The sequence below is a fragment of the Mercenaria mercenaria genome, chromosome 15 (assembly GCF_021730395.1).
Source record: "Mercenaria mercenaria strain notata chromosome 15, MADL_Memer_1, whole genome shotgun sequence".
NCBI classification, from domain to species: Eukaryota; Metazoa; Mollusca; class Bivalvia; order Venerida; family Veneridae; genus Mercenaria; species Mercenaria mercenaria.
This window is the reverse complement of record NC_069375.1, coordinates 17414736-17441899: the sequence shown is the minus strand read 5'-3', so window position 1 is coordinate 17441899 and position 27164 is coordinate 17414736. Positions and strand designations below refer to the sequence as shown.

Below are 27164 nucleotides of genomic sequence, written 5' to 3'. Positions count from 1 at the left end.
CATCAAAATTAACCTTGAATTCTAAGTAAAAGGGGGCATAATTCATGAAAAATTGGTGTAAGAGTTAGGCACCTTGTGTCACATGATGTGGGTGATAAGGTGGAACATCTATTTTAAGTTTGAATCAAATCCATTTGGTAATGTCTAAGATATAGATTTTGTGACGGGATGGGATGGGACAAAACTGACTCCTATATAGCCCCCCTCCCCAAAACATGTTTGGTGAGGGTATAATAAATGCTTCTGTTATGAACAATGTGAATTAAACATATTATTTTCTGTTTAATCCTTCATTACACCCCCCTAGCTGATTCAGACTAAGTTATGAATGTGTCTATTGCATACTTACATTATCTATCCAAGACTGACGTTTCATACGATTTCTTCGTTGCAGAGTTTTATTTGCAGAGTCGACGTCTGGAAACTTTGCCGTGGCTTCCTGTCAATGTATCAAATTTTATTATATACCTTCATAAATTCTGTAAAAAAGATCAGCTTATATTTCACAATTAAATATGAACACACAGAAAAAAAATTCTGTATTGTACCTTTTAAATTCCATATTGAACCTATTAATTTTGTATGCTGCCAAACTACTTTCATTAATATACATAACCTGACACAGTTCTAAACAGTGCATATAAAAACTTCGCTTAGTTTCATTTTAATATCGATAAATATTGAAGATTTCATTCAATTTTTTAAAGCTTTTTTTCAAAGTTTTTAACAAAACAACAAGCAAAATTGTAGAGGTATATAATAAAAGGGTTATTATAACAGTAGCTAGATCTGTGATTTTGTATTCTGCTCTCATTTATTATTTTGCAAGGTCAGATCACACTCTGTGCTTGCACACCTTGTGAGAGCCGATCTGGCAAAAATCCAATCGAGCCAAATACATCATCCTTATTGAGCTACTGTTATAATAGCCCAATTATAAATACAGTCTTAAAGGTGTATGCTAGAATTCAGGCGAAATTTTTCCCAATAATAGAATTTCTTCAAACTTTGGATATTGAAGAACAATCATCTAAGAAGTAAAAATATGCAATAAAAATCAGAAGTCAACGGTACTGTGAAAGAGTTATCTGCCTTTCAAAACCGGAGTTTGGGGAAAATGCTTTCAGCATTCTGAACAACGCTCATAAAAGGAAATATCAAAGGCATAAATGTGGTAGCAAATCTAAAATAATATAAAAACAGAATGGTACATATCTGACTATTCTTATTTATCCTCAAATATGAAAGGACTTGTTTTTAGGCCAGTATTAGAGAGCACAGAAAATAGATTCACTTCCAACAGAGACTAGGTATTCCAACGACACTATGAAATATTTAATCTGAATAAGTGTGGCTACAGAATTAGTGTATAATATTTGTGCAAGCATTTCCATAAAGTGTAGAAATGAAATCAACATGTGCAATATTACTAATGGCACATCTCGAAGTTTTGAGTATGGAATATGGAAAATGATATTCAAAAATATCACTGTCCAAGTAATTAGTGTTTATAGACGACCTCAAGCTTTATATACCAGTGGTCAAGTTGTTACAGACATCTCAGACTTTCTCCAGTGAAAACTTCCATAAAAGTCTAATCTTATGTTTATAGGGCACTTCAATTTACATATCCGAGACAACACCAATGCAATATCACATTTTAAGAATTGTCTCTATGTCATGGATTTGGAGCAACATCTTAATTTCAGCACACACATTAGGAAAAACAGTTCAGATTTAATTATAACAAAGGTAATCAATAACACAGGTCCATGTGTCTCTGATCATAACATTGTTGAAATACACTGTAGTTCTAAATGTGAAAAAAAAATCATTAGTACAGGGGTGTTCAAAAATAATTGGAAAAGTGCTCTTACATCTTTATTTCTGGTGTTAATTTTGCTAAAATTTGAACATATGATGGATATGAACATATTAAATGTGTACACATTTAAATCACAGATTTCAGAACATACATATTATATTTCTATCCTCTCTAAATCAACTTCACTTCATCTAAAGTGGGTGGTTATATGACACTGCCATATTATACACAATCAACACAACTTGTGATTACCCGTGGTGCAATGTTTCTGGCCATAAAATGCATTTCTACACTAAGTCTTTCCTACAAACAAATAAATACTGTTCATATGATATTCCTGTCGTACTGATGACATGGGGCACTGAACTGCGATACTGTATCATGGGACCATTTAATTTTTAAAACGTGTCTGAATGTTTTTGTTTTCGGAAATATGAACCACGAGTCGTTAGCAATATTCTCCTGGCCACACTAAAACCTCCCATACCACTTACAAAATGTTGTTTCCTACAGATTGTTTTATTCAAAACACTAAATGTTATCTCATGTCTGTTCAACACTGATTTTCAAGTGATGACCAACACAATATGCCTGCAAATCATTTCAGTGTTGCCACATTTACAATTTCACGTTATTGACGTAACGCTTACATTTCACATTGATATTCATACTTTAAGAAAAAGGCAGCTGAAAAATAAGTGAGTGGCAAGTAATGTTTGAGAGCATGCAAAAAAAGAAAACTATATAAAATTTGGTCGGACAAAGTTACAAGACATTGCCATGGGAATTAACATGATGTTGCCATAGGGACTAGTATTTTGTTCAAAGAAAATATAGTTTTTGACACATCAACTTAGTATTTCCTAATCCACAGTATGTAACAGTTTCACTGATTTTTGATGATACATGAAGAAATGAGAGCACTTTTCTAGTTATTAATAGAAAACACCCCTTGTAAAACATTGACCTAAGGCTAAGTGATTAGTCCTTACCACAGCAAAGTGACAGTAGCTAAGTGATTAATCCACACAAGATCACAATGAGAGAAGCCAAGTGATTAACTGATATAAAATCAGTGAGATAGGATAGATGATAAATCAATACAAGACTGCAACGAGAGCTGCTAAGTGATTAATAAATACCTTCATAAGGAGATTCCTGGAAGCAAGCTGATTGTTTTCATTGGAGAATATCTCAGACAGTTCTTCAAACACAGCCAAACTCTCTCTGTAACAAATAATTATAATACTTTTTTCACTCCTACTGTAATGCCTTCTTAACAATCAAACTGTCTTTGTAAAATGTTATTATAAACTATTTCATACTTCATTTCAAGATGAAATCAATGAGCTCAGAAAGTTAAAAATGGAAGATGCAATGTACTAGACATAACATCTCATTTTTTCTTCTTCCGTGCATGGAAAGATAGCTGTAGATACATAAATATTAAAAATATACTAATGTTGCCTGGCATGAGTTTTCAACTATCTTAAGCATAAAATGACAACCATAAATAATTCTAAATCCTAATCACAGGATGTCAATTTTTCTTTGACGATGTATAAGACACTTACTTCGGTAAAGCTCCCCATGTTTTCCGTAATCTATACACAGAGTTGGTCTGCAGACCCGAAATAATGGCCTTTAATGACGAAAAATTCTTCAAATGTCGCATTTCCTGTAAGAAAGTAAAATTCATAATAACTAGATCTATTTCACATACTGTTTTCATTCTCTTAAAAATTTGTGATGATTTGATATCAATACTCTTTCACGAAAATTTCTAAAAAATTCTTCTGTAACACAAGTACATTGTCAAGACAGAACTAAATTTAAAGAACAAAACCTCTTTGACAAACATATTACTTAGAGTAAAGGAATTCTTAAGAAAAGACACACTTAAAAGTTTACTGAAATTTGGAAGAAAAAAGTTTAAAGGAGGATATCATCTTCAAATCAATCATTCACTTCTTCAAAACAAATAAACATGAGACTTTTAATAGCTAAGGAAAAGCTGTAGATAAAATAACAGCTGCTAATTGATGCTATCTTGCTGAAAACAAACCTGAGCAATTTCTATCCATTTCTGCAGTATTTTTACTCGCTGGGAAGTTTTGAGATCTGCATTCTTCAGTATAGTTGCTATCACCCTCAGTGAGACTCTGTTAAACTGGTCTATGGTTGCTAGGACACTACCCGCCACAGTACCGCCCTTGCCTTGTTTCCGGGCTCTCCGCGCCCATACTGCTCCCAAACACTGGTGTGGCACAACTCGCTTAAATAACTCCTGTAAACAGTGCCGAATAATTTTATCAGAAAAACAAAATATACAGATTGTAAGACAGAGTAGTTTTATGGGTGTTTAAACAGTCTTAAAGTTTTCTAAGAGTTTGAGAACTACAACAGCACTATCAATCATGTTTCTTTACATTATACTGTTAACTACTGATAACGGAAAGTTTTCACTGTTTACATTTAATGTAGGTTAATTTAAAACATATATTTTATCTCTTTTCTCAACCATTACCCACTGGCATGAATAACAAATACATGTGAGTATAATTGCATAGGAGTCTCACTGAGGGTGATAGCAACTATACTGAAGAATTGCATGGTACACTTGAACAAAAACCTCCATTATATTAATTTTGACAATGTATCCCAACATTTTTAACCTCTTTTTCTGTCTAAGAACTTAATGTAGATTGTCGGGGTCTCCGTTACCAAAGTGGTTAAGTGGTTAAGATACTTGGAAACATTTTCCCCACACTGCAATTGTTTCCAAACCTCACTAGAGATGAAGAATTCCCTCATGTGATGATGATGAGCCGGATTACAGAAGGCTGGCCACAGTCAGAGGAACATACTGGATCATTCTCCACACAGAAAGTTGTGAAGATACCATAGGATCAACCTATTCTGTGCTAGCATCACTTAAAACCCTTCAATAAATAATTAAAACATACTACAGTGGTGTATTCATTTTACAGAAAGTGCCCCTACTTTAACAAAGATTTTCAAACAGATCAAGTATAAGAAGACACATATAGTGAGTACATACAGCATCCCTGAAGGTGAGTTGTTCAGCCACAGTTTGGTTTGGTATATCACAGAAATTCAATGGTTTGTGGTACTCCGCCACAATAAGGTGATCAACCTCCTCAACAAGGTTAAAATGAAACTCGATACTCGAATCTGAAACACAAAACACAATAATATAAAGAAAAAAAAATTTGGATCTTAGTGGGGTTTGAACTGTAACCCATCTGTTCCACAGCAAGATAGAACCTAATGCTCAATTCAAATCTATTTTTCATAGACTGATACATACTAGAATAAATCGAAGGCTCGACGCGAAACTAGTCTAAGTGTATATAGAAATAGAAGCAGATAAGACTAGTTTCGCATTGAGTCATCGAGATGTGTAGCACTAACAACTTTCCCCTTTTCACAATAATATTATCCTGACTTCTGTGCCAAACTGTAAGTCAAGATCTAAGTAAGAAAAGAAAGTAGAGAAAATGCTACAGGATAATTGATATATCTTGCAACAAAAAACATTTTGCAAACAACTGAATATTGATATAGTGCAGAAAAGCACATGCTGATTTGAAAATTTTAAGAAATTACAAGAAAACTATTGACTTTCTGATCCGAAAACTGCAAAAGTGACAGCTTGCATTTGATGTGCAATTATCCTTACCAGATTTGTTATTGTCTTCCTTTTTAAATTTGTCAATTTTATGTTTCACCCGTATGCAGAGGTCTGATTCTGGTATATGTTGTCGAGCAAATTTCTCCAGTTTATTAAGGCAGGGATAGGTCGGTGGGTCTCGAAAATCTTCTGGGTAGGTATCTATCCACACGGACAGTACAGACTTGATAGTTCTGAAATAAAGAGTTCATGAATTTTACCTTCTTCAAAGTTTACTACCAGTGGTAAATGACCGAAATAGTTTCAATTCAAACTGATGTCTTTTCATAAATACTCAATCTTGTCTAGGGGTTGCTAAATCAACTGTCTGACTTGCCCAGCTTGTCTCAGAGCCCATATGTACAAATAGAATTTCACCATATTTAACTAAATAACCATTATATGGACAAGTAGAAAATAGCTATTGGCCAAATGGACAAGAAAGTCAAAATCAGATTTCCCCACCCTTGTTGTCCAACAAATGCATCACTATAACCAGGGCATTCGGTTGACCCGAGTACCCGGGTTTTGACCCGTTAAAACTGAGAAAAACTCGTATTTGACCAACACAGAATATGCCCCGTGTGTCGGTTTGACCCGCACAAATTTACCTTGATGCGTCTCATGTTCGAAAGTTCTGCCCCTTGTCAAGCAAAATCCCAGTGAATTTCAATACTGTTCACCAGCACAAGTGGAAGTATGGCAGTAGGCAGAGCATTGTATGTTAATTAGTTACTGACAGATGTGTTTATTGTGATCAATGTGTAAAAGTTGATTGATAAACAATGTTTAGATTATCGTGTTTGTACCACTTGTTAATTATTTTGTGTGTTTGATACGATTATATGAGCTGGTCGGCTGTTACGGTCTATAAGCAAATTTATTATCATTGCCTAGGCTTTGTTTGTAATTACTAATGTACTTGTTTTAGATAAAGTATGTGGGAGTTTCATTAATACCAATACAGCTTGACCCCTGAAAAGCTGGTTTTGACTCTTGAAAATCTGATTTTGACCCTTGAAAATTTAGACAAGAGTCAATGACTCTTGAGTTTCAGAGCCTACTGAACGCCTTGTATAACCTTCCCTGAATTTAAACAAAGTAATCTAACAATCCTTTCAGGAGTAAAAGATACTGACTGAACAAGAAATGCTACTTATTTAACCTTTTATCTTTCCACAAGCCCTTGATCTTGAATATACAGGACTGAAAATTCTGCACATCACCTCACTATGGAGAACATTTAGGAAAATTTACCTGAAAATCCATAAGACGGTTAAAAGACACAAAGGCTGCAATTTTGTGACAGACGTCTGTTTCTGCTGCTCAGAACAATATAGGGGTCCTATTAAAAGCACTGAAAGTTGCAAAGGGCCATTGGAAAGGGGCACATGGCCCACTACCTATTATTTTAAATGTCTCATGAGGCTCAAGGGAGGTTACAAAACATTTCAGGCTCAGGATTCAGTCCAAAACAAAAAGCCTTAAAATCTACATCCTCAAGCCTGAAATCTCCTTTTTCAAAGCAAAAAAAAGAATACATGAAAATTTTGACATACAAAAGCCTGAAATCAGGACCTGTCTGAGGCCTGTCAATGTTGCAAATGGCCCTCTGAACTTGCCTGTTTGAATGGAATGGACCAAGTAAGAGCCTAAATGTACCTGGAGGGGCTCTCCAAATCCCTTATTTTTTTCACCTAGAAGACAAATCAAAAATGAATCATTACATTTAAAGAAGGTCCACTTACTTCAGCTGAATATCTTGAAGTTCATTTTTTGTTTCCTTGTTGGCTTTGATGTTGATGTATCGTTCAACAAGTATGTCAATCACTTCCTCTGTAGTACTGAATGTTCTGTAGGTGGCTAGGAAGACGTTTGTGTATGTCGAGTCCATCTCTCCCTTGATGTACAGGTATTCCACCAGTTTTTCAAGGGTACCTGCTTTGATGACACGGAATTTCTGTGTCTCCCACATGAGGTGCGAAAACTCATTACTCCCCTTGTGCTCATTCTGAAGAAAAAAATGATTAAATTTTTTTTAAATTTTACAAGAAAAGAATACTGGTAAATAATGTTTGGCAAGAGAAGCCTTTTAAAACTCTACATATTTCAAAATTTTACTATTATTTTCTATCCTGCAAGCAGGGCTTCAATGGCCATGTTGTTAATCTTCCTAGCTACCATTCATTTGCAATCAAAGTGAGACTGAAACCTTTATTAAGCTGCAGAAATCTTTTTGGCAGAATAACATCCAGCTAGCTTACAGAAGGCCTGTGGCTCTAACCAGGTACCAGCCAATGCCAAAATTTATGCAAGGACAGGCATCTAGGGTATTTCTCCACCATCAGAAGCTGGGAAGTTACCTATAGCCTTTGATGTTAGTGCGACTAAAAATCCAACAAAACACTTTAACTTCAAGAATAAGGCCAAACTATCTATGTTCAATATTAAGGATACCTCCTTATATAGTCACAACTTGTTTGGACAGCAGTGCTGACAAAGTTACAAGTATTAACAATATTTTCTAAAAAAATACTGCCTCCAAGAAGCTTGTAAGCCTGTAATAGATACCTTTTAAAAGAAATATATGGTACTGAGTTCCTTTATTATATCTAAAGGTTAAATAGTTTACCTCTGAGAGAGTATGATATGTGACTTTCTTCAAGTAGGCAAGATAGATGGCGCCTTCTTCCCGTTCTTCACGCCAAAATCGTGTCACATCATCCTGAAAATATACATTTACATAAATTAACAAGTTGAAAGGTATAAGAACCAAAGGCTATAATAAAGCAGGCTGGTTCCTAATATTTTGTTTGTAAGTGGATAGACAGAGCTAGAAATTAAGGTCAAGATTTTTACTTGTTCTCAATTATCTGATCCTAGTGATCTTGATATTTAAGGGTACCTGTACCTTTACCAAAAGATGTTTGTCCCTTACCCAGATGAATCTGTATGTGAAATTAGAAGATAATAGGGGTAGCAGTTAAGAAAATACAGTGAAATAATTATTGAGAACCATCACTTTTCAAACAAGTGTGCAAAATGGCGACTTTCTGTTTACCAGAAAAGAGACATATGATATTGTTAACTGGCAGTAAACACTTGTTTCATTCAGTTTTAAGAACAGAGATAGAGTCTGATGATTGGAAGGGTTATTGTTTAGTTCAACCGGGTAGAAATTTTGTAAACGTTTACCAGTCAAACACAACACAGACTCGTTTAAACGTGTAAACGTGCAATTATACACACTTCATAAAGGATGAAGAGACAATTTCAGTGAAGATCTGTATCTGAAACTGTTTGAAGTAATTAACTGCACATCAAGTTTAGTGATGGGACATTAACACTTAAAACAAACTGCCTTAATATCTCTGCTTTTTTTTATTTTCCAGCTTAAAAGGGAGTAGCTTGTTGTAACATGATACTGCATTAAAATATCATTTACAACGAAATGGTATAAAATATAACTTTGAAAAACTGCAAAAGTAAATGAAAGTCTTTTTGCAAAAACCTGCAGAGAAATTCTAAGAATGTTGTTTTTGTTTATCATTTCAAAAGCATCTAAGATGTTTATTCACTTTGATGTTTTGTGATACCCACAAATTTGGAAGAACTTCAATTTTACACATAAAATGTGTTAACAAACTGAAAACCAAACTTATTTTAACTGCTGAACAAAAACCATATCAGATTTATTTCCAAGCTTTTTCCATTGCTTCTCATACTGGCATGTTCATTAAGTGCAAACCAATCGTTTGTATATATAATTGATTGAAGGGTTTGATAAACAGCATGTATATAGTGCTGGTGGTTTAATAGCCTGTAATTAAGCAGCATGGTAAGTAAGTATGAGCCACACCATGAGAAAACCAACATAGTGCCTTTGTGACCAGCATGGATCCAGACCAGTCTGCGCATCTGTGCAGTCTGGTCTGGATCAACGCTGTTTGCTAATGGTTTCTCTAATTGCAATAGGCTTTCAAAGCGAACAGTATGGATCCTGACTAGACTGTGCAGATGTGCAGGCTGGTCTGGATCCATGCTGGTTGCAAAGGCACTATGTTGGTTTTCCCATGGTGCGGCTCATATCACAAATTAAAAGACTGATGCTGTGAATGCTACAGTTCCAAGCTATCATACTAATGTTTATGTAATGATCTGCGGATTTCAAATTTACTGGGTTGAACACTATCATTTAATTGAAATTTTGCTTTAAGTTATGGCTAATCACAAACATCTGGCTAGGTGAGCAGCTCTGGACTCTGTGAAACATCTTATCCATCATTCTTTTCATTAAAATCATACTATGTATAGAGCTTTAATACAAGCATCGAGATTAATCAGTATAGGACAACATTTGAAATACCGGTATGTCAAAATATACCATCAAAGCATTAGTAAGTAAATAACTATGTGATATCAAACCCTTTTCCACTTGCCAATATTTGACATTGTGTAGCTAATTACCAGTCAAAAATGCAAGAAAACAATTAAGATACTAAGGTGAACACATATTTGAAATAATTCATTTCATATTATTTGAATCTGCCAGTCAAAATTCAACCAGACAAAAGTCAATGATTTTTATGTGATTAGTTACCTCCCCTGAGGGGTTAGGGATAACAGCATTTTGGAGTTCCAATATGTGACTAGTTACCTCCCCTTAAGGGTAAGGGATAACAGCATTTTAGAGTTCAATGACTAGTTACATGATGTACCTCCCCTGAACAGTTACTTGCATACTAGTAACAAAGGGGAGTAACTCAGACTATCAGAACCTCGTCAGTTCTGTCACAACAATGTCTTTAGGCTAAATGTCACTGTCAGGGATGAAACCAGTGTGCTCTTGTTGTCCATGTCATGCAGCTAGTGATTTAAGACTTAAAGACTTGTAGGAATTTTAGCATGCACTTACAATGGATCCTATGTAGTAGATCTAGTATGAAATCTTTCTACCCTTATTATTATTTATGCTTTCCATAACCTTGTACCAATTCCAGAAAAAAATCCTATTGACCGCCCTTCCCTTGTACTCTCCTAACTGTAGACTTTAGAGCAAAATATAAATCTATTAAAGCTTACATAAGTTTGAACCATCCTATCTTTATGGTTTCTTCTCATTAACACTTTTGTAACTAAATATTTTAAGTCCATTATACCCACATTGTCACTTTCCTTCATCAATGCCACATTTTTATTTAAAATATCAATATTTTAAAACAAAACAAAAAATATTCCAAATATACACAATGAACAAAAATAATCCAGAACATATAGTAAGCACTGTCTGACTAATCTATATTTGATTCTACATATTCCAGAATATTTCATTCAATCTGTTATTTATGATGCAGTAATAAATATAAAAAGGAGTGCATGATTCAGTATGTTTAGCCAAACAGCCAGCAGCAACTTGTACAGTATATATACTGATCACTCCCCTCCTACATCTCTTACTTATGCATTCACCTTTCAATCTTACAACTGAGGCAAAATTTAATTCATAAATCTTAACATTTAAGGCAAAGTAAACAAAAACAACCAACAGTCTTGATTTATTTACCTGTGAAATATGAGTTACCTCATACGCATAGTATTACTTAGTGAAAGGCTTGCTGGTCAATAGTCTAAACTATCTGCCTGAGGTCTCAACTGGACAACAAATGTTTTATTACATGACATTAGAAATAAATTTTCATATTTTTTTAAAAGTTTTGACATTAGCCAAGCAAACATACTGGTCATATAGCATAAAAATATAGACTATACAAGTATTTTTATCAAACTATATTCAACACCATCATTTCAGATTGCTGGTCTTGTCAAACTTGAAAAGAAAACTCTGGAAATTGTTTTTTTTTTTTAATTTATTTCTAATGTTCTGTAATAAAACATATGCTCAATACATTTCTATTTTAAAACGCTGAAAATTTAAACACAAGAAAAAAATTCAAAGGACTATTCTGATGAAAAATACTGCACCAACATTACCTAAACTCAAAACCCACTAAATACATGAAGTGTCTCAGGAACTACCTAATTAGCCATACAGTAATACATGCACCAGAAAAATAAGTGAGAGAACTTACAGAGCCGAAAAACAAACTAGTAAACAATTTTAATATTACTTTTGGCCTCTGCGGCTTCAGTAACTTTCAAGTATCAAATTATGCAAAAACACTTCATTATACTGCATTTATCTTTTGGGCTATGAAATTAATAGCCCTTTAATGATTAATATCTGCCTACACACTCATTTCACAATAGCTTTATTCTACACCATCAACATTAACAAATTGCAGAAGCCCATTAACATCAGGGTATTTAGTATATAAACACATTTTCTCCTTCATACACATTTTCATTGGGCTTGGCTATTCAGCTTCTAACTAAACCGTCTGTTTGAGACTGGCTAATTGTTATTTAACTTGTACATTTAAATTCTATATTTAAATACATTGCAATTATATGTTGAAAATTTTGGACAAAAGATTCATAAGAAATCTTCTGAGTTGCTTGAATTTCGTTTCTAGACCTAAACACTTCCACAAAATTTAGCTTTTTTTTCTTTATAGGAAATAATCATTCTATTTAATATCCAACCTGAGATTATGATGTGGGTATGACAAGTTTTAAGGAGGATATAAAAATGAAGTTTCAATTATATTTGCACAATAACTATACAGAAATATGCATATATTTGGAAGGGCTTGCAAAATTTGTGGTGTAGTCTTTATATGAAATGTTCAATTTTTTTCTTAATGCATTTCATTAAAAAAGTTTATAACACTATCCTGCTATATGGAAACCACAAAATTAACAAAATATCAATCACTATGAGATTTTAGGAAGATGAAAAATGAACCAAAGGTTTGTAGACTTAAGTAGATAACTCCTGCTGCTAATGATTTTTTCATAGTCGTGTCCCTTCAACCTTTTCCAGGGGCTTAACAGCTTTAAATATAAGGTTTTATGAAAATGTTTTTAAAAATCAGAAGAGATAATCATTCCAGCGGATAGCCAGACTAATTAAAGGTTAGAGATTCAGATACTAACTGACCTAGATTTGAACTTGACTTAAAGATCATCAAGATTGACATTCTGACCAAGTTTCATTGAGATACTACCATAACTGTGGCCTCTGGAGTGTTAACAAGTTTTACATTTGATTTGACCTGATGACCTAGCCTTTGACCCCCACCTGACTCAGATTTAATCTTGAACTAAAGAAAGATCATCAAGGTTAACATTCTGACAAAGTTTCATTACGGTATGGTCATAAATGTGGCCTCTAAAGTGTTAACTAGCTTTTCCTCTGATTTGACCTAGTGACCCAGGTTTGACCTTGACATAAAGATCATCAAGGTTAACATTCTGACCAAGTTTCATTAAGATATAGTCATAAATGTGGCCTCTAGAGTGTTAACAAGCCTTACCTTTGATTTGACCTGGTGACCTAGTTTCTGATTCCACTTGACCTAGATTTGAACTTGACCTGAAGATCATCAAGATTAACATTCTGACCATGTTTTATGAAGATACAGTCATAAATGTGGCCTCTAGAGTGTTAACAAGCTTTTCCTTTGATTTGACCTGGTGACCTAGTTTTTGACCCCAGATGACCCAATATCGAACTCATCCAAGATTTTATTGAGAGTAACATTCTGACCAAGTTTCATTAAGATTGGGCCAAAATTGTGACCTGTAGAGTGTTAACAGCCAAATTGTTGACGACCCCAACAATGACAATGGACGAACGACAGCGGACACTGGGCGATCACAAAAGCTCACCTTTGAGCACTTTGTAGTCAGGTGAGCTAACAAAAAAAATCACAATTTTTTTTCTCTATATCAAAGAACTTTTAGAAGGCCTTATCAGGCTCCTCTGATTAAACTAAATGCTGAAATCTTCTTGCCTTTGGAGTTAATACAAATCCCACATGGGTGATTTATTATGTTTTAAGATTAATTGATAAGAAAACGCTCCGGGAACAACCTTGAAACTAAGAAACATGTACACCTGTATAACAATTTATTTTGCATTTATAGTCAAGATTCTGTTGCAAACTTTGGAGATTACTGTATACTCATTCATTCTTCAATATATAATAATATTAATAAATGCTTGCAGGTCAGTAGACAGAACTATTACCCAAGATCCAAAGAAACCATGTAACTCACTCAAGATAGTATTAATTTCTAGTCATTATTCTTAGTGGTGACTGGTCTTCATTTTTTAAACAGAACAATCATATCTGTGGCATGCAAGCATATATTCAATGATGCATAATCTTGTAACTATTTATTCATAGGCATACACCATTAACATTAAACACGTAAGAATAATTTAAGAAAAACAAACATACTTCAACGCATTTCTCGTTGTTATAGGACCAACATAAACATGCCTATATTCTAGCAAGCAACATATAACAACACAGAAAAACTTCTGCACATTCAACAGCATCAGATTCTATACACATGAAAATTTCAGAAATAACAAGAGCTGTCAATATTAGTGACAAAAGTCCACGAAGCATGCCAAAACGCAATGCTAAAGTTGTCTGTGCAAAATATGCCAAAATAGTTTTAGATTTTTTAATCAGACAAAAAAAAGCTTTCCAAAAATAATCTTGACCTTAGAGCTAGGGGACTGGGTCATGCGCATGACACAAATTCAACTCATTACAGGGAACATTTGCGCCAAGTAATTTTAAAATCCCTTGATGAATGGCAGAGTTATTGACCGGACAAGAAACCTTGACCTTGGAGCAAGGGGTCTGGGTATTGGGCATGACATGTCATCTCAATATAGGGAACATTTATGCCAAGTAATTTTAAAATCCTTTCATCAATGGCAGTTATGGACCAGACAAGAAACAGACCTGTTAACCTTTAACCTCTTACTGTGACCTTGACCTTAGAGTTAGGGGTCTGGGTCTTGTGCATGACACATCTCATTATGGAGAACATTTATGCAAAGTTATTTCAAAATCCATTAATGGACGGCAGAGTTACAGCCTGGACAAGAATTTGCATGGATGCACGCATGCAGGATGGAGGGACAGCGCGATTTTAATATGCCAATCTCCAGGAGCATAAAAACTTCAATGCAATGGGACAAAGTCTGTATTTCTTCTCTCATAATTATCTTATATTCACCATCTTAATAAGTTTATATTAAAACATTTTCTTGTACAAAGTATTCATATCTGTGATGCTGAATATATCATAGATTGTAAGGCTAATAATATAATGTTATTAACTAAATGATTTCATATTGGCCATGTTATGTGTCTGAGGTTGGTCGTATTGGCCCTAGGCTAGATCAGTAGGAATGGACTGAAACTTCATAAACTTATTTTCTTTGTGATAATCTGAAATGCACTGCAACAACTGCGTAATTCTATTTGCTTCTTGATGAAGATATACCCCTTTTTTACTTTTCCTATTCATATATTACTTTATTTTAGTGATGAGACTTTTGAACCGCCAAGTCTTGTTGTTCTCAGACAGTTCTTGGGTTAAACACTGCACTGGCCCCCTCAATTTCACCAATCAAAATGCTTGAATTCAGTGTAAGCCCTGTTTTTCTTTTCATACTGGCCATGTTTTTTATAATTGGCTCTGATTTTCTCATATTGGCTCAATCTAGTGTCATATGATAGACACATTTTACTAGCTTACATTGTATTTCATATGACTGAGCTGATTATTAAAGTAATAAATTATAATGCTGATTAACAAATTTTACATAATGATAGCAACCATTAACAGACAAATATCTCCATATATCCATTTACAATGCCAATACCATCCCCACACCTCCCACCCCACAAAGTCCCTAACACACATACACACAGATTCAAACATCTTGCTCTGTTCCCATCTTAACATTCAACATATAAAGATCATTAATCATTCCCTCACACATTCTGTAAATATATCTATTTCAAATTGTCCAAATAAATGAAGAAATATAGTTACTATATATACTGACCATCTGCACCTTCATTTCAAGACCGGTCACATCTTAAAGTACCATGTCACACTGTATTACAGTCAATTCCACATTTAAGTTAGCAACCATACCACAATGTATTACTGTCAATCCAAGAATGTTCATGTAATTACACATATAAAAACTCTTCAAACAAGTGTTATCTTTATTTATTCTTCATAAAATTTAACATTCATAGAAACTTTGCTACTCTATATAAATTGTACTATTCCCCTGTACACAATATTATATATTGAATATTTCCGCTTTAACTTTTCACAAAATGTTTAATCACACTGAACTCTGTTAACCTCCATTACTTTATACACCATTAAATCTGCTGGTGAAAGAGCAAAATGCACCAAATATCCAAATAAATATCACCTTAATCTATACTTTGAAGAAAAAAATTGTGAATGATAAATTTCACTCCTATTTTTATATCAAATAAATACTTTTTTATCTGGCACCACCACAGGAAACGAGAATTTTTATGCCAGTGTTAAAATCTAAAAACAGGAGTTATTTCTCAATCCTCACTGCCAGTTATATCCAGGCTCAGGTATCTACTGATATATCCCAAATTTATCTCAGTCTTATCTCTTTCAGAATACTAAAATATCCTCAATTTATTTTTTTTTCAGTCTACAGACTGTGTTTAAAATTACTCCAAAACTACTGAAATTTTGACTGGTTCATTAAACTGTATAAATTGAAAAAAAAAAAAGATAAAAATATTCACAATAAGATGTTTCTCTTAATCTAATCTTAGATAACTGCATTGTTTAAATGCACTCACTTATCCCCTGGTCAAGAATTTTAATAAAGCAATTTATTATCTCTGTTTGTGAGATAAATATTAACATTTCAACAATGATAATAAGCATGATTATTTTCATTTGCAAAAAAAAGATCTTTTTTTTTCAGTAACAAAGGAAAAGAGAATTTTGTTTAAAGACTTGACCATGATGAGCGTAATGAGTACTGACATCTCTATTTCCTTCAAGATTATATCATATGTAATCATGATATTGACAGGTGATCAACCCTGTACCCTGTACCTGTCAAACAGCTGTTTGGATATATACTGGGATGGTACTTCAAATTTAAAGAGGCTTTCCCAAAGATGTATTTTAAAAGAATTTTTCAAAATGAATTATGTTTAATATGACTGAAGTGAGTGTGTGAATCAGCTTCATGCAAAACTATTTCTGGACATATTCCTATAGAACTACATTTTGTATTATTTGATCCACCAAAATGGGTAACAAGGATTTCCAGGAATTTCGGTTTGAATAATTGTAAAGCTCTCTAATGAGCCAAGTTGGGGATAGTGTTATTCAAGAACACTTTTGAATTATTAATTTTTAAGATATCTTCAATGGTGTCAATTTTAGGGCCAAAAAAAGGTAGAAGTTCCCAAAAGACGTTAAATTCAGTCTAAAATACGTATGTACCCCTAAATACCAAAGAACAACATCAGAAGAATGTATTATTCTTCGCTTTAAAATCAAAACATTTTCAATTTTTTTTCTACCAAAGAATGAAACCCTAAAAACAATCTATACATAGCACTGCCACTTTTTTTTATTCTTTAGATGCATTATGATAATAAATATTCAATACACAGGAAGAGAGATGTGTATCTCAATAAAATCATGTATATTACAGGTAAATAATACATGCTGTATCTTTGTTAGAGCTTCACCAGATGTTTATTAATATTCTTGTTAAGTGCACCATTACTTTCCCTTCTTCATTTCGAATCAAGAAGCATCTCAACACATTTACAATTTTGAGTTTGATATAAAATGCATGCAAAACATAACATTTAATTTTATTCAGGATGAGCTTACTGGTTGTCAATGATCTGTGAAGATAGTGAAGAAAAGCAACATTATACCCCACTCCTCAATTCTAGGGTACATGTATTAAACCCCCACCCTCCAACTTGGGGAAAAAAGTCGCCTTAGGAGTAGGACTTCCCATTTTTTGCTCAAATTTCACAATTTTTATGCATCTGTGATAATTTCTATGGTTGGTTATCATAACGCTCTATATCATAATATTTGAATCTGTACTGCAGTACATACTGCGATATTTTTTCGATCTTGGCGGACACTGCATCTTACTATAATAACCTTCTTTCCAAGTTGTTACCAGGTGAAAGTATAGTGTGGTTTTTAAATTGCTCTTTTTCTCTTATACTTATATTCTGACTTCATCAGTCTTGGCTCTGATTATCTAATGTCTTGAGAAGAAAGGAGTTATAATTATACAAAATTTGATAACAAAACGTAGGGTCTGAACACAGACTAGCGAAAGTTATCTTGCTACTTTTCAATAATGTTAGAAAAAGAAACATAAAATCAGCAAATTATCATTATCCAGCTATTATAGAATGATGTCAACATTTCTATATTTTGTTGAAATAACATACTTCTTAATTTTATCATATTCTCACAATAATGTCCAAAATAAAGAGGCAAAGATGACTAGCATAATGTTATGTACTGGAATCAATCTATACTGGTAAAAAATACCATGCATTACTGCTACCATTAATTACATATGAGCCGTGCCATGGGAAAACCAACATAGTGGCTTTGCGACCAGCATGGATCCAGACCAGCCTGCGCATCCGCGCAGTCTGGTCAGGATCCATGCTGTTCGCTAACAGTTTCTCCAATTCCAATAGGCTTTAAAAGCGAACAGCATGGAGCCTGACCAGACTGCACGGATGCGCAGGCTGGTCTGGATCCATGCTGGTCGCAAAACCATTATGTTGGTTTTCTCATGGCACGGCTCATATGTGTATGTATAATCAGACTGCTGATGCATAACTAGAACAATTTTTAATGCTTGTAAAGAAATGCTTAAAAAGAGAGTACAAATGGGTTTATACTAGTGCACTTATTATGGTCAGTACATTAGAAGAGAGCAAGGTCAGTGATCGTTGAAACACTCATCAGCAATCTTATCTGGCATTTTCAACAATGATACAAATATATTCCATGAATGAAAATAAATTTATATCAAAACAATGTCAGATATCATCCAGTAGGGCGTTCACATCAGTGCAACTATTCTATACAGGTACTGGACAATCAATAACAAACTATAATAATTCTTATCCTTTCAAGTTTGTACTTTTCATTTAATTCACATATGACCAGTTTTTTATGAATATAACAAGGATTTCATTTATACCTTTGAAAACTATGTACATAAACAAAATTTTGAACTGGCCATTTTTACTGCAGCTATGGTCTTTTTTTATGTTTTTCACAATGAGCTTAGTACTGTGCATGAAATCTAGACTAACTCCTTGACTAAATGATATATTTTTCAGTTAAAATATAATCATTCACCTGAATGGAGGCAGTCTATATACATTTCCATATGAATTCTCTGAACAGACTGGTTTCTAACTCCTATGAAATTACATTCAAGAATTTTTTTGGCAAAATGTTTTTATTATCAGCCTAGTGGCTAGTCTACTATCATGAAGTCTTCACATTCCCATTCTACTATTCAGACTTTTACTGCAGTTATGGCCTTTTCTATTATCTTCATAATTATACTGTATTAGGTTAGCGCCTAATACAGTGCCTAAATAATTAAGATAAGTTTATACAGTATTCAAAATAATGAAGCTACGGGTACTGTCCACCTTTTAATTGCCTAACAACATGTCGTCTGCTTGGCGCAAAAAGTAGTCTAACTGACATTTTGAAAAACGTTCAGGAGAAGCAAAAAACTGATTTTTTCTTTTGTCGATAATCTTTTAAATATCTACCTATTTAATTAAAAAAGGGTATAATATGCTCATACTTTTAATATTTTTTGGCAATTGTCATAACATAGAGCATAAATAATAAATTAAAGTATAATGCAGTTACACTCGTTATGTGCTGAAATTTTTTAACGCAAAAACTCAGTTAAGTGCACTTAACCAAGTTTATGCATTCAACATTTTTGATTTGGGAGCAATATTCTGTATTAAGTTCTGGAAATACAATTTTTAATATTTTCCTGATGGCATTGTTATAATTTAATTTTGACAATTTTTAAAGTTCAAACCTTACTTTTGTACTTGTTTCTTTTGCAATGTTTGCTTGAATGTGTACTAGAATAGCAATACTATTGCAATAATTTAATTTAAGTTTTATTTACAATACAACAGCAATGAAAATGTAGTGAAAATGATATTTTATACATGTGAATAAACAATTTTTAATAACAAATTTTATATTAATTTGTAAGCAGTTTCAGAATTAATAAATATTAAAACACAAGAAAAAAGTTAAGACAGTCACACAATAATACAGACTGTCCTTTTTACACATGATTGTTTTCATTCTCTTAACTAATTACGGTGATTAATTCATTACCAACTTTAACAACTTATTCCATTGTTGAATTCTATGTCATATGAAGCAGAATTAAGTGAAGCAAGTCAGCAAATTCACATATTCCTTTTTATTTACCCATCACCAAGTAAATCTGATCAACCAAGACCGCCTGCACTCACATAAGCGCAAACAACTTTAGTGTGAAATCGACATGGTCATAGAACAACCAAATGTGATTCTCGAAAATGTAGTACAGTATAGTTTATTCATGGGGTAACATTTTGCAGAAGCCCTGGTAGGGCGGTGAATAATATTCCTCTTACAGAGCCCCAACAAATCTTTATACTTGTCGGGTAATAACTTTGGGTGAAATTCTTCATTACACAAGTACTTCGGTTTAGGCAGTTTAGCTTTTGTTTGTGGTTTAACGCCGTTTTTCAACAGTATTTCAGTTATGTAATGGCGGGCAGTTAACCTAACCAGTATTCCTGGATTCTGTACCAGTACAAACCTGTTCTCTGCAAGTAACTGCCAACTCCCCCACATGAAAAATCAGAGGTGGAAGACGAATGTTTCCAGACAAAATGTCTTTTATCAAATCGACACGGAGAACATACGCCCCCGCAAGGATCGAACTTGCAACCCCGCGATCCTTAGACCAACGCCATCCCTACTGAGCTAAGCAGGCGGGCTGTTTAGCTTTTGTACTTGGATACGACTTGACCACATGTTCATCACCATCAAAGTCATATTTTATTACACAACACTGTCTGGCTTTCCAAAATCTAGGTCTATCAATGTATATGCATCCATTTTATTTTTTCCTCATTTGTGTCTATATCAAGATTTTTAATTTTGGAAGCAATCTGTTTAAAGTCCAGGAAATCATTTAATGTCATTGCAGTAACATATAGTATGTTTTCCTTCTACGAGCCATTTGAACAGTGGTTGCAAATTGAGAAGTAGTGTATAGAGAAATAGTTTTGTTGAATGAACTGAGTCATTCAGTTTTGGATGTGGCCACGTTCTAAAATTTTGTGTGTAAGCTTTAGAAATCTAACATGTTTCAGACTGTACCACAACATAGCAAATAAAATCTGTTTCAGCTCTGGCCAGTGCATATCACCTATACTGTAAACAGTCAAATTGTAATTGTTTAATTTTCTTGACTGAAATGATTTCAGAAGGGGAACTACCTGTTGTAGGTCAAAGCAAGCTGTAATATGTTCAGTATTAGATTCCGACAGTAATTTTGTCACAATTTTTATGTTCTCTGGCTAAAACGTTATTTTTTTAAATGAAGTTCATACTGCTCTTTATCCCTACCTCTTTTCTGTGAAAAACAAATGTCACACTGGTCTTTAAAGGTTTTTTTAAAATGATATATTAAATTTTGTATTAAAGATATACCTGTATGTACAGATAGACTTGGGAACAAGGTTCTTATCCTGGCATTTTTTAGCATAAACATACATTTTTGTGAGGTTTAAATTAGTCTCAAGATATTCTTTTGTTGATGTTTTTAATCAGTAATGTGACTAAACCCTAGGAAAACTGTTTATACCCTCGAATATCAGTTAAAATTACTCGGGGCATTTTATTTGGCCATTTTGCATGCTTGCCACATGAATCTGCCCTGATAATTCCACCAGTACATTTTTTTTCTAATGCTGAGGATATTACGACTCATGTAATATCAGGTGTATCTAAGTAAAATTGTTTGCAATCTTGCTCTTATATTTTCTTTTGTACTGAAAATATACCCCCTTGAATGTTTTCACTTACTATATATTACTTTTATTAATAATCTTTTTTCTATGGATTTTATTGAGTGTGTGCAATGAATTCTTTCTGTTTCTCATAACTCCACGTTCCACAAAAAATTTGAAAATTGTTTTCTCTTTCTGTGTGGGAAATGTTTGTGTGGCATATGGGTTTTACACCCAGCTCCACAACCCCTCTTCAAAATTTTACTTCATTTCATTTTCCCAATTGTGGTAAAATAGTTTTTATCAGAGTTTTCTTTCAACTTAATTTTATTGCTTTTAATGACAATTTGTTTCCATGAATTTTCATCACATTTGTGCTTATGTGATTTTCGAGGTTTATCATTTTTGTCCTGTTCATTATGATTAGGGGAAGAATATGAATTTGCTGGACTGTTTTCAATGTCACTAAATTGTTCCTAAATAATTATTGTAAATGTATTTTCTGCATATAGTACACTTATTACACCAACTATTTAAAAAAAGAATATTTATTTAAATGCAAAAAGTAGACTATGACATTGTGCACTTAGTCTATTTTTTGCATTAACAACTTTCAATAACTATATCAAGAAATAAAAGCAAAAACTATACTATGTACAGTATAGTTTTTGCACTTATCAAAATGGTATATGTAGTTAGCGATCTTTCTTATTTTTCAAAAAGAATACTTTAAGACGTGAAATTTACGACAAAACTTATTCAGAATAATGAAATGGGATATTTATTAGTCAAAATTGCCAAAAAGTCAATTTCGATAAAAATGTCAGTTAGGTGACTTTTTGCGCCAAGCAGACGATGTGTTTGCCTAACCAACACTATTTGTCACTGAATTATTTAACAATGATTCTCTTACTGATTCCAACAAGAGTCCAATATGGGCATAAGTTGCTCATCTGAGGTGGGCATTGACATTTAATCTTGCTTCTGACCAAGTCTGGTGAACACACTTTAAGCAGTTAAATAAAAATTATTAAAAGGTTTTTATTTGCCATGAGAGCCCCACAATGCATAACCTTTAAAACAAACTTGAGAGATGGTCCAAAAGCAGATCCATTTGAATAAATGTGTGCAATGATCCTTTGTAATCATGCAGTTCAGGTTTTCCCTTGCAATCCCTACTATTCTTGTTTAACAAACATGCATTCAAACACTGAGATACCTAAATCCTCTGCAACAATGTAACTATGCTCAGATACCTGATATCTCTATCAGCAAGTCTGATGTTGTAAAACTTCCAACAAAGCTGCAGGGCCAGATCAGATCTTACCTTGCGTGCTAAAGGAGATACAGCATGAAACTGCAGACAACACAATAGACATGGGTATTGGCATACGGATCATAATTTTTGGCGTATTTTACGCTGGGATGCCACTTAATGGAAGCCCTGGAGCTAATTATATATATATATAAAGTATTTACAAGAAAACGTAATATAACCAGGGGTTCCACTAGACCTGTAAACCCAAGAGTCCCAGGACCCTTGGGTCCAAAATACAGGTGTCCTGCCCCATATGTTGATATTATTGTCTAAATTTTTTTATATAGTAATACACAGCTGGTTATACAATAATATTAACCAAAAGTTGTTTTTATTAATATTTATTTCATAATAAACATTATAGGGCTTTTCCAGTTTTAAGTAATAAACTATTACAAGAATGGTGGGTGGGGTTTGATGTCTTTGCAAGTTTTATTATCAAAAATGCTTCAAAATATAAGCTGCTTTTGCAACAGTTGTCATATTTTTCTTAACTGCAAACTATTTATTGACTATTTATTAAGATTGCACAAGAAAATATCGCTTGAAAGGACAGATATGTCCGAATACCACGGTCGCAAAAACAGGTGATAAATATGGAAAACGAAAGTTAAGACTTAAATTCCTGATAAAATATGTGTTTTAATTTATTTTCTTTCATCGTAACTATTCAAAACTTAAAATATCTACTTTTTAAAGCATTTTCACCTCAAAACTAAGACTCGTAACAATAAAAAAATGCTATATATCATAACGGCCGACTGCGTTTATAAAATCGTATCAAGCACAAAAATAATGATTATAATTATCCAGTTTGTTACTGAGTAATCTAATTACTGTCAATTGACTGCCTAAATTGTTGCAAATTGGCTCCCCTCCTTTCAAAAACAGACGTTGTTTATATTTACACAGATTATCGATATTTCACAACTTTTTGTCCAAAGACATAGCTTTGGGTCATTTTCGCCAATTAGAAACTGGAAAGTTACTGCTGTCAATAGACAAATCCTGCCTTGCGATCGCCTTAACTCCGCCTTCCATTACCTTATTGCTTACGTAACGCATATCATTATTAGTATATGTGTGCTTTCAGTGACTGCGAGTGTTTTTTTAGAATACACAAGTTAATTGCGGACAAAGTTTTATTGTAGGAAATGAATGACAAGAAAAAAAGGATTATCAAAGGAAATGCCCCCAGGTCCCGAGAGACTTGGTTACCTGCCCCTAGTGACTTCTATATTAATATAAATCATACCAGCTTTACAAAGCACCCTTTTCATGATAAACATGTTCAAAGTGCTTTACATAGCGCAAAGGCTGCCATTCAGGGCACCAAATTTATTGGCTTCAAAATATTGGCCTGGGCATACTATTTCAGTGCTTCAGCTTTGGGTTTCTTTTATAAAAAGTTGTGCAAGATTGAAGTATTGTATTGAAACTCTCGGGTCCGCGACTTTGTGATATTTACCTTACTTTTTATAAGTTGCTTTTTGTCAAACTTCAATTCTTAATAACTTTTTTATTTTTAAAGATATTTTGAAAACTTAAACAGTGAAAATTGAAAAAACAGCTGTGGTTGCTATTTTATTTGTTCTGCAATTGGTAATTTACGACCCTTTTTCCACTTTTACCGGAAGCGGTACCATCCCTCAAGTCAGAAAAATATCCCTGACTGGAAAATGGTTTTGTTAATTGATACCAAACACAGGGGGAAAAATGCCAGCCCTGCTTGTACTCAATATAGTCAAAATAATTTGACAAAACTTCAAAGAACCAAAATAATGGAGGATAAATCACAGTAGCCTAAATGTACATGATTGTACAGTTATTGGTTTGATCACTAACGCATACTGGCTTGTAGACCTAGTAAACTGAATTTATGGCTAATTCGTGACATAATCGACATCTAAACCTATAGTCATGTAAAAGCATCAGCAGCAATGAAAATCATCAGAAATTTCCTCCACTATTTTGGTCTTTCAAGTGTTTGACTCAAGCGAGGATATTGCCCATATAATGAAAAAATTATCTTAATAATACTTAGGATTGTGCCAAATTTGTTGGACTAAGATGAAATATAAAACAGACTCTTTAACTACTGATGGAAAACATTTCAGGTTTCCCTGAATAGAGAAAACTTAAATGTATGTTATGCACTGAAGAATATATATGAAATACAGGGCTGTGGAAATCCCAATATTTTTCACTTGACTTAAGTATCAAGATATAAAAATCCACTTGCCAGCACTCAAAATTCACCTGTCTGGATTTTCAACATTAAAACCTGCATCAAACTGCCAATAATTCTTCATTTCGGACAAGTGTTTTTATGATCTACAGGTAGAAACAAAAGTAAACTTAATAACAGTGTATAATTTACTGTAACTGTGACAAAAACAACACTTCTTTTGCCTAAATACAAGGCTGAAGTCGCATCCGTGAGGCCTGGGAGCCTTCAACAGATTCAGTTTAACAAAAACGCCATGCCCAGACATTGTCCTTATGAAGTCAGCTTTATTCCGAAAATCAAGACTCTTGAAACGATCCAACTCGTTTTGAATTGTACTCGCAATCTCTGTGGTTTTGATTTTTGTTTTTACCTGACTACTGACTCCCGTTTTTATCGGCAACCAAAGTTCTAACAATGTATTTGTCCAAAAGTTTGCGAGAATTGTTAACTAGTGTTTTATCTAGCACTATTGAGCCTGGCGTGTTAAGCCCCACCCACTTGCCATAAATGTGCCATAACCACCACCCGAAACCCTAAAAATGCCATTTTTTCTCTCCGCCCACCGGTTAATTGCCGACATTAGCATTATTATACTGATAAAATTGTTATTGAAAGATGTTGTGAAAATGGTCCAAAATGTAGGAAATCGCGCGATCGATTTTAAAATTTTCTGGTGGAGCATGCCCACATACGCCCCCGGCCAGGGTTTTCCTTGACGCATATTTTTGTGCATTTTTCCACACTGATTTTCAAAATGACCCTCAAAATAATTATGAACGCGTCATTGGTGGCGTAACTCAACTACCGGCTGAAATTACGACGATGCGAATTTTCGTACCAAATAATGTCGGTAAGTACCGATTCGCGCGGAAGTACGAAATAAAAAAGGTAGACTGCGTTCTAGGTTTAATTTTCGACTAGACATTGACATCTCTGTATACGGTAAACCATTCAACAAAAATGGCGCATCAACAAACGATGACGTTTTTCTTATCATCTGCACACGAGGAAAACCCTGTTGAAACTGCCTGGTATCAACACATGTCAAAACGATCCTTTCGTACTGGGCTGCGAAAATTTTCGCAACACTACTTACTCGTCATCAAAGTTCCCTCAGTCACAATGCACTCAGAGTTGAAATTAAAACAGTGTGAAAAGTTTAATTTGTAGATGTACATGTATTTTTTTTTGTTCTCAACAGTGCACTGCAAGTTAACTTACAAAAACACAGTGTCTTCTATTGGATTTTTGTATACAGATTTCACTACCATTTTATTCATTTTTTTGTAACTTAAAAAAATGACCTCTTGAAATTGAAAATGACCCCCAAAGTCAAACATGAAGGGTCATAATGACCCCCTATCAAAATTTCCAAGGGAAAACCGTGCCTAGCCCAGGCCCTCAATCTTCAGCATCCAGCCCTTTTTCAAGTCTAGATACAACACTAGTTAACGTTTCCGATTTCTATTGGTAGAGTTACCATGTGCAAAAGCACGCAAGACCAAGTGCCAATTAGATCGGGGAAAAAGATGCTAAATCAGATATGATTATTTTATCACCTTCGTAAACTTAAGGCAACAGCGTTACTATTATTCTCCCATTGCTGCCGGCGACTAAAGTTCTAACAACATATTTGTGCAAAAGTTTGCGAGAATTGTTAACGTTTCTGATTTCTATCTGTAGAGATACTGTGTGCAAAAGCACGTACGCAAGATCAAGACCAAGAGCCAATCAGAACACATAGGAATTCCACACCCCTAAAATACATTTAGATTTGCATAGTATAAACATAAAAATTTTACTGGAAAATAATTTTTATGGCATATTGATCACCGAACTGTTTATCCAAGAAACTAAAAGGTTTGGCAAGTACCTGGCTCTCTTGTCTGTTTAGTTCCATAATTTCAACATTATTTAAAATGTTGGTTTGTCTAACAGACAAAACTCAACGAAACTGAGCGAAATTTGCATCTTTTCATGAAAAATAAGTATTCAGCCTACTTCCGGTTAGCCATTTTTTATTCGTCTAACTC

General features: G+C 33.8%; 1 protein-coding gene across 1 annotated transcript; it reads right to left on the bottom strand.

Annotated features, from left to right (window-relative positions):
* Positions 1-334: 334 nt before the first annotated feature.
* Positions 335-27164, bottom strand: LOC123545437 (ral guanine nucleotide dissociation stimulator-like 1). Its single transcript, XM_053524088.1, has 9 exons — positions 27005-27164; positions 8152-8244; positions 7268-7530; positions 5529-5713; positions 4887-5020; positions 3891-4112; positions 3400-3503; positions 2968-3052; positions 335-439 (listed from the first exon to the last, which is right to left on the bottom strand). Exons 1-9 carry the CDS (start codon positions 27029-27031, stop codon positions 335-337), a joined length of 1218 nt encoding a protein of 405 aa, XP_053380063.1. The 5' UTR covers positions 27032-27164.